The sequence below is a fragment of the Rhynchophorus ferrugineus genome, unplaced genomic scaffold (genome assembly GCF_030347505.1).
Source record: "Rhynchophorus ferrugineus isolate W39M unplaced genomic scaffold, kcgeb_rfMv2 rfM2, whole genome shotgun sequence".
NCBI classification, from domain to species: Eukaryota; Metazoa; Arthropoda; class Insecta; order Coleoptera; family Curculionidae; genus Rhynchophorus; species Rhynchophorus ferrugineus.
The window spans coordinates 16910653-16919452 of NW_027472581.1; the positions used below are offsets into that span (position 1 = coordinate 16910653).

General features: G+C 31.2%; 1 protein-coding gene across 2 annotated transcripts; it reads right to left on the reverse strand.

Annotated features, from left to right (window-relative positions):
- Positions 1 to 111: 111 nt before the first annotated feature.
- On the reverse strand, positions 112 to 8718 carry LOC143189994 (eukaryotic translation initiation factor 4B). 2 transcript variants are annotated; one of them, XM_076394037.1, is made up of 10 exons: positions 8630 to 8718; positions 8290 to 8421; positions 7546 to 7718; positions 7348 to 7470; positions 5505 to 5707; positions 5191 to 5444; positions 4870 to 5126; positions 3614 to 3704; positions 2587 to 2683; positions 112 to 449 (listed from the first exon to the last, which is right to left on the reverse strand). In XM_076394037.1, exons 1-10 carry the CDS (start codon positions 8637 to 8639, stop codon positions 347 to 349), a joined length of 1443 nt encoding a protein of 480 aa, XP_076250152.1. In that variant the 5' UTR covers positions 8640 to 8718; the 3' UTR covers positions 112 to 346. The 2 variants fall into 2 exon arrangements, with proteins under 2 accessions (XP_076250152.1, XP_076250153.1); XM_076394038.1 differs by having other exon boundaries at positions 231 to 449; positions 2517 to 2683.
- Positions 8719 to 8800: the final 82 nt, after the last annotated feature.

Sequence of the window (8800 nt, forward strand, 5' to 3'; positions counted from 1 at the left end):
GTTTTTATTAGCTTTATATATATTATCAACCATCACAAATATTCCAAGACTTCATGAATGCTACAGACTTAATTTTACAAAAGGTGAAAAAGTGAAATAATAGACATTCAATACCGAAATAAATATATATTTTGAAACAATTACAGGGTTTAAAAGTTAACAAAAAAAATTATACACAAAGATCGATTTGATTTGAAACAAATAATATATTCTAAAAATTAATAAATATGTAAAATGTGGCTTGTTTAATTGCTTATTATTATAATATTTAACCAGCGGATATCCTTTCATCTTGATATACAACTTATAATACATTTATTTAATTTAAAAATCCCGCCACACACCGCTAGAAACCCTCGTCCTCATGCAATAAAGCGAATTTATTTTTCGCTTGGAAAATGGGCGGTTCCGGGTCGTGGATTTTCGGCAACTCCTTTTCGGATTTATCCCTGAAAAAAAAAAAGAACCTATTTTAATTAAACCATTGGTAAATTTTTTAATAAATGATTATTATTGTATATGGGTATACATGATCAAGGGCTAAAAACACATCTTATGTACAGTTAAAAGTAGACACTGAATTGTGATATATAGTGTTCTTTGGACATAACTAAATAAGCAACTATCTTCGACGAAAATTATTGATAAAATTCAAATTTATTATTGGAAAAATGTGGTATTTATTTACCCTGAGAAATGTGTTTATTACTTATAATTAATAATACATTTGATTTTTTTAACTTTTTTAAACATTTCACTAAAAATAAATTGAATACTACAATTATATATACTATTATATTGAAATTTTATGCACCTATCCTGCAATATTATAACCTTTATTGACTTATTTGGGTTGTTTTATACAAATTATATATAATACAGTAAGTATTTATAATAACAATTTGGACAATGCTGTTTTATTGCAAAATGACATAATTGTTAATATAAAATGAAAATATAAGTATAAAGAAAGTTGGCTTTCTAATTTTATTTTTAAAGAAATATAATTTTCTTGCAGTATACTATTGCGTTACACGATATTGACTTTTGAAATATTTAAACGGAGTCGTAGCTTAGTTGGTTAAAGCGTCTGCCTCTTTGGCAACTAGGCGGAAATTGTGATTTTAGAAGTGATCTAGGAACGAATGATCGTGACGGTGAAGAATTATTGTCTGCTTTTTCAATGCAATCGTTCAGTGTTACTTAAATCAAACATAGCGACGAAAGTAGTGCGAAGATTGAATTTAATTGCCACATAATTTGTGCAATTTAATATTTTATTAAAGTAATACACCTACATGCATATCTACATTGTTTTGAAAATAGAGGAACGGGCTACGGAGGGATTTTAGTTTACTACAATTGTCATGGATATCATATACTGTAATTAAAAATTAGTACAATTTCAACTAATATGACGTTGCCGTTCAAATGCCAAACAGAGTGACTAATTCGAATTATGCTTCAACCTTTAATATCCTTCTGAGCACAATGAATAAATGCAAAAAAATAATATTAAGAAATATTGAACTATTAATGCTAAACGAATAGGATTAAATCCTCAGTCCATCGAAGGCACTCATCACCACCACCACTCAAAAGGAGGCCTTTAACTTGAAAGACTGAAAAATATGACTGTTTCGGAATAGCAAATGAACTTGGTAATTTCTTCATGAAAAAGCCACAGCTGAATGTTAATCCGAATTTATAAACCTTTAATAACAATAACTGAATTAATAGATAAAGCCCAGCTCTTGCTCTTGTATTCATCAAAAACAAATACTGAAATAGACTATGATTGGAATCCGATTTGAGATTACAACTGAATAAAAACATCAACCTAAATATGTAAAAAAGCAGCACCAATCTACACGTTAATATAGTATTTTTAGTTGTACAAAAATGTATTTTTTTCGATGCTAAAATAAATTGTCCTATATTTATTCATGCGCTTTTATTAAGGGGCGCCTTGAAATTGTGCTAGATTTTTTAGGGATTCGCGGGCGCTAGGAAACGCTGATCTAGGGGACAGACGAGAAACAAGTTAAATTTATATTTATTTATGTTCTAGGAAAAACCGCCGTCGGGGATGTCAGCTATAATCACCTGTAAAACAACCCGAATAAAAAAATTAGTTTCAAAATTTTTCTTAGTTTTACCATGTGATTTAATTAATTCGCGAATGAGATGACAAACTTTTTTTGCAAAAATTAAAGTTCGGGTTTGCCGAACTATTTCAACTAGATGATCCAGGGCATTTATCATTTCAAAATCATATTAATGGACGTAAAACTGATAAAACATAGTATCATAGCATATCCTTGCTGTTACAGCAAAACCATTGGTATATGGAAAATCTAAATAGTGAATGAGGCCATAAAATTCTAGGGATACTTTCTTTTTTATAAAAATTTTTAAAAACGTCCAATTGATTCTGAGACCTTTAAGGCGTATGTTATAATTCAATATTAGAGACAATTTAATGACCAGCTGTGTGGTATATTTAACTAGATTACCTTACTTAAAATTCAGATTGAGCCATATAAAGGTAATTACTGAACCAGGCTCCAATAAATATTTACTGACCGTTTTTCTTCCCTTTTGGGTGGCTTCTCTAATTTCCTTCTGTCATCTGGTGACCTGTTATCGTTTTTGGATGGCGGGGATCGCTGTTGATCGTCGTCTGGAATAACAAAGTTTACCATATAAACAGAGAAATGATATTATATAAGATTTATACTAAACCACATAGTTTATACTTTACTATGAAATAAATAGCTAATTATTGTCACAACACATTCCATGGCCAATACTTATATGCTACGACTTTAGCAAGTTTCTACATTGTAAGCGATTAAAAGTGAATATTGGAATGAATGATCCAAAGGACTAAATAAAGTGAAACTATTTAAGATTACCAAACTTGGGTTATTTGGTCAACTTTTACGCTATGTGCGAGTATGAAAATAAAACTCATTACAATATTAAAACAACATATTTATTGATAGTGAGGAGTAAACTTAATGAAGAATCACTCCCAAGTCTTGCAATCTTGTAGTGACCTACATCATAAACTGATACATGGAAAGAACTATACAAGTAAACAACAGCAAAAACATACAATATTAACCAATCAATAACACCGTCATTCCTATAATAAACTGTCGAAGACAACATATATAGCGGGCTAACAACATGGTGCACATAATAATGATTATTTACAAATAAAACAACTCACGATAACAACCAATAGTTTATTAAAATGAAAAATATAAGTTTTCATACGCTTCTTGTATAAAAATCTAAATTGATACAAATGAAACTCGCCTGAAAAGTATTCAGTGCACAAAAATATCAAAACTATATGTATACATAAAAATATAAATAATATATATAATATTATTTATCTATCTATAAAATGCCTTAAAATACTAAAAGTGACTGATCGAATCATAATGAAGACAAGAAAGTTTAAGTTTACAGTTTGCAAAATTCATTCAATTCAGTCTGGGCCATGGTAAAAAAACTATGAATATGTTCATACCATTTCTAAACTTAAACAAACCAGTCTTCTTATAGATTGATTTTAGCAGTACAACAATACTTTACTTACCACCCTTTCTGTCTTCTGACCTCGCCTCGCGATCCTCAGGTCTATCTCGATCCTTGTTATCTGGCCGAGCTGTTGGTCTTGCCCTTTCCATCTAAGTAAAATCAATCAAGTAAGTATTTATTGTAAATAAGATTTCCTACTAATATAAACAACATATTATGTCAGGTCTCCACAATCACCAATGATATATTCTGTAGAGGTGTCAGAATAAATGTGTTATGCTTCATCATATTGTATAAAAAATGACTTATATAGATTTAACCTGCTTTGTATTCAGTTGTTGTAAATTTGATCAAGATACCCAATTAATAAATAAGTCCAAACTACACTGTATGTGTGGTATTGTTTTAAAATGAATGTCCACTAGGAACTTTAGGTGAAAAATCACATTCAACAACAAATTTCCCTATATAGAACAATATCGACCCTTATGACGTTCATCAGGTCATTGATACACGTGAAATTCACGATCATCATGGAATTTGACATAGGACAAGTTGTAGACGTACACCAACAAGTCTGTAATGGAGTGATGCCCTTAATAGATTAGTGATTGAAAATGGGACAACTTTGATCCGCGCTTTTGAAAAAAGCTGTTAAGGACATCTGAATGGGCTATATTCCATACCTCATACAATGCACACTTTATCCGATTTCTATGTAATCTAGGGAAAAACCCTGTACTATACATGTAGTAGGCTCAGAAACTAATGTTTATCCATGACATATTTTAATAGTAATTTTAGTATTATGATGCTAATGACTTACTACCCTTAACACCTTTATGTCATTATTGATTTATTTATGTTGTAAAGTGGACTGCTCAAAATTGCAAAAAAAACTGGTCCACATCGGTTCATAATTATTATTTCATTGGTAGTCAAGAAAAAGATTTTTTTTCCAGTATTGTATCTGTCAATGAAAAATAGATGCAATGACAATCCAAAATTTTAAAAATATCTTATTAGTCTCAGAGAACCATTGACATGACAACTTAACTGGAACATTTACAAGAACCAGGATACAAAATGGAAACCATGACCCTACATAAGCTGAAGATGTGTCAAAATAGGAGATGAATGGAATACCATGTTTAACAAGATATTACTATTAAGAAGATAGGAGATATTATCTAAACCAATTCAAGTGAAAAGTCAAATAAATATACAGAACCAACTAACTTTCACTATACTATTACTAAACTTTACTTTTATTATTTAATCTTCATATATTTGAATTTGCAGAAATATACTTACTGGTTTTCTTTCTGTACTGTTATCACCACTCCTATCCTTATGCTCTACTTTCTTATCTTTGTTTTCACCCACGAGTCGTTCTTGTTGCTGCCGCAATTTTTCCTCAATCTCTCGATCTCTTTCTGTAGTATCTACAGGTTTTGCATTACCGAAAATGGATGCAGACCCCACTGGCTTTGGAGCTTCTGTAACTGGTTGTTGTTGGATTGGTTTCGTTCGAGGAGCTAATTTGAGTTTTGGCCTCTGTCTCGGCTCGGCTGTAACAAAGCAAATTGACGTACATATAAAGAAAAGTTCAAATATTACAAAAAATATAATTACAATTTGGTTGTTCAGAGTCTTCCTTATCTCTCTCCACTCTACTCCCACCTCTATGAAAACCATTTCTGTCGTCTTTATCGTCGAATCGTCTAAAGCCACCTCTATCATCCCTGTAACTTGGTCTGGAAAAACCTGAATCTCTATTCTGTCGGTCATCGCGCCAGGATGTGTTATCTTGATCGCGGTTCCTTGTAATTGTACTATCACGATCCCTCGTGAAGTCCCTAGTGAAACCGCCCTCCCTATCCTTAAAGCTTGCAAAAGAAAAATCCCAAGTAATATTTCAGATGTTTAAAAAAAAAATAGTAACTTACCCTCCACCGTCACGCATATTGTCTCTATTAAAGCCTCTGCGATCTTCAACTGGCTCTGGACGATTCGTCGACCGCCAATCACCACTAGTGTCAGTACTACCAAGTCTATCACTAATTCCCATTCGTCCGCCAGGTCCCCCTCTACGTCTGTCGTTCTCGGTATTTGTTGCAACTTCGATCCTAATTCTTCTATTTTTTAAGGTCTATAAATTGAAGTTTTGCTCAGTAAAAACGAAAAAACAAATAATGTGCCTAATATGTGCGATATATAGATATTTTTTAAACTTGTGGATATTTTTCTTCGCCATTTGAATCGCTTGTGTCTTTTTTATATGTTTATATGTCGGAGTCATTTCTGTTTTTCTTAATATATGGCTATATATGACGTTACTTTTGTTACATTTAAGGTAAATATATTTTTAAATGCAAAATCATAAGATCAAATAAAATGAATTATCTTCTAAAGGATTCTGTTGTAGTGTATAAATAATTTTGAAAAGTAAACCATGATAAGCTTAAGGAAATCTTTTATGAACTCTAGGAATTTGTTCTTTGCATTTCAGATTAACCAAATAATTGTCTGTACCAAAAAATATTTAAGTTTGTTTTTTATTTATTGGTAAATGTATCCACAAAAACAAATTTAACGTAATTTCTCATTTGGTTATGTCAACAAATAGTAATATTTTTTTAAATGATTAATTGTGTACATCGTTAGTAAAGGTAAGGTCATATGAAAAATAAAAATTAGTATCGCTTGTTCTGGTAGATGAAAAAGATAGAAAGGACAAAAATTGCAAATTTTGCATAGCTATATATAATACAGCATATGTATGATAGTATCCAATTAAGTACCTATAGAAATATAAAAGGATTCTTTAAAAATAAAAGAAAAAAGAAAGAATAAAAAGCGTAAAAAGCGAAAGTAAAATAATTAAAAGGACGATTCACAATCAAAATTGCAACATGTAATTACTATATTGGGTAAATTCAAATAATGTATTTAAGTACCATTTTTAATTTTGGACAAATGATTTTTTTTAAATTATAGTTTCTTTACTTTATATTTAAGATAATAATAATGTACAATTAGAAAAAATTTATATAATCAGTTGTCAGATTAGATATTGCTGTTTTGAAATTGTTTTATACAAATGATTTCCTCCTGTAGTAAATAAAGCCGCTTGTCGTACCCCCAGGTATTATTTAGACGAACAAAACTTAACCACAACTTTCTACAGAGAAGATCGCATTCCAAATCTATCTATTCTATGATATCATATAAGTTCTTTAGTAAAGTTTAGTGTCAGAACTAGTTTGTTAGTTTCAACTCCAGAAATTTTGTTGTCAAAATTGAAGCTCATACAGTCAGCGGCTTAGTTACATAATGGATATGAAAGGAACAAAGTAAAAGTGAAGAGCATACTATAAATAATATGCAGAAAAGATCGTCGAAACCCCATTTAGTGACACAAACGGTTTCAGACCCGCGTTGACGCCAAGGAAGATAATGCAAAGTGTTCGGTGGAATTCTTCAACTTAAGCTATTCCAACATTAATAAAACCATTAGTTTGGTAAAAGCTAAAATTGGCTAGGAAGTGTAGAAAATAATATCCTGCAAATTTTCCTTAATGATACAAAGAGGGATTCAAAAAACCTTGTAAAAATCACTTCAATCAGAAAATCCACTTTCACTCAGAAAATCCAGAAGTTCGCCAGTAAATTATGGTTTTACCAAAAAAATCATTGAAAATTTAGTTTGAGACTTGAAAAGCACTACTCAGTTTTACCACAGTATTATCACGAAAATCTTTAATATGGGATGTAAAAACTGTAACTTACCATATCCGGTATGATCAATGCATTCATTAAACTTTCGCGGTCCTCAAATTCAACATACCCGTACCCCTTTAATTTATGAGAGTCTCCAGGACGGTCATTCTTTGGAATCCTCATATTAGATATCTATAAAAGAATTTTATTTAAAATATCTACTTAGCTGCTGCACTAATATATTTTTAAATAAAACATCTTACTTACCCTCATATTTTTAAAAAATGTTGCTATTTCATCCTCATCTATGTCGTAAGGTAAATTTGATAAATAAGCAATAAATGGTGGTTCCTTAGGAACCTTGCTCGCAATGTCATCATAATCCCGTGATGCTTTTGGAGCAGTAGGTAAAACCACATTGATAAATGTGCTACTCAAATCTTCAAAATAAAAAGAAATATTACTTTTCATTCATAAATACATAATATATCAAGAAAAACCATTGAAGTCTCATTATCAGAATGGCTGAGAAAGAATGAAGTCAAGTGGAGGCCTGTAGCAGACTAGTCTGAATTGAGTTTTAATAGCTACTGAACTATTAACTCGCAGATTAAACTAAAATTGCTGGCTACAAGGGCTTCCAACTAACCCAAACACAACACCTATGCTATAAAGCAATCCTAGGCTTTGGTGCTGAGTTAGCAAATTTCTGGTTCCCTTGCCTTGCTAGTTAAGCAAGCTCCCTGCTAGAGAGTAAGTGCCTGTCTCAGACCTTCCCGTTGCATAAAGTGTAACAAGTACACTGTTTGTAAGCTCCAGGTGCGAGATTGCCACAGACCTACATACCGACTCTTCAAATTCATCACCATATAATCATCATAGTAAATATTAAAAAAGAGAAGTTATCCTTGAACCAGAAACATAAGACTTTCAATATGCTTAAACAATTTTCTAGATTACAATACAAAATACTTAATTGAAAATACTCTATATAATATATGAACACTTTACCTGCGCTGTCCACTTCTTCAGCCCAACTTGCAGTTGATTTCCTAATTGGCTGGGAAGGTAAACTTCCGGTTGTCTCTTGCAGGAAATCAGTCAATGCAAGAGTCTTTCCTTTAATCTTCTTACCCTTTTTACCTAATAATTATAAAAAAACACATATTAGTGTGTGGTTAATATGACACGAGGAGAAATTTTCGACTTAATTGTGTATAAAATGAAAATAAAACGTAGTCTTTCACTACAAAATCTTAAGTGTTGATTTTTAACTCTATATAGACAAAAAGGAATATGTATAATAATAAAATACATTTTTATACAAGGAAAGAATAAATGATCAACTAACCTGAAGCCATATTTCACGAAAAGAAAATGAGCAGAATTTTGACGTTGGTGTCAGTTATGAGCTCGGTAAACGTCGACTGTTCCGGCAGTGGTACCAACAGAAAATAGGCGCGAAAATTGAAACTAAGTAATCAACAATTAAAATAATCTGGCATACAGAAACATTATTTAA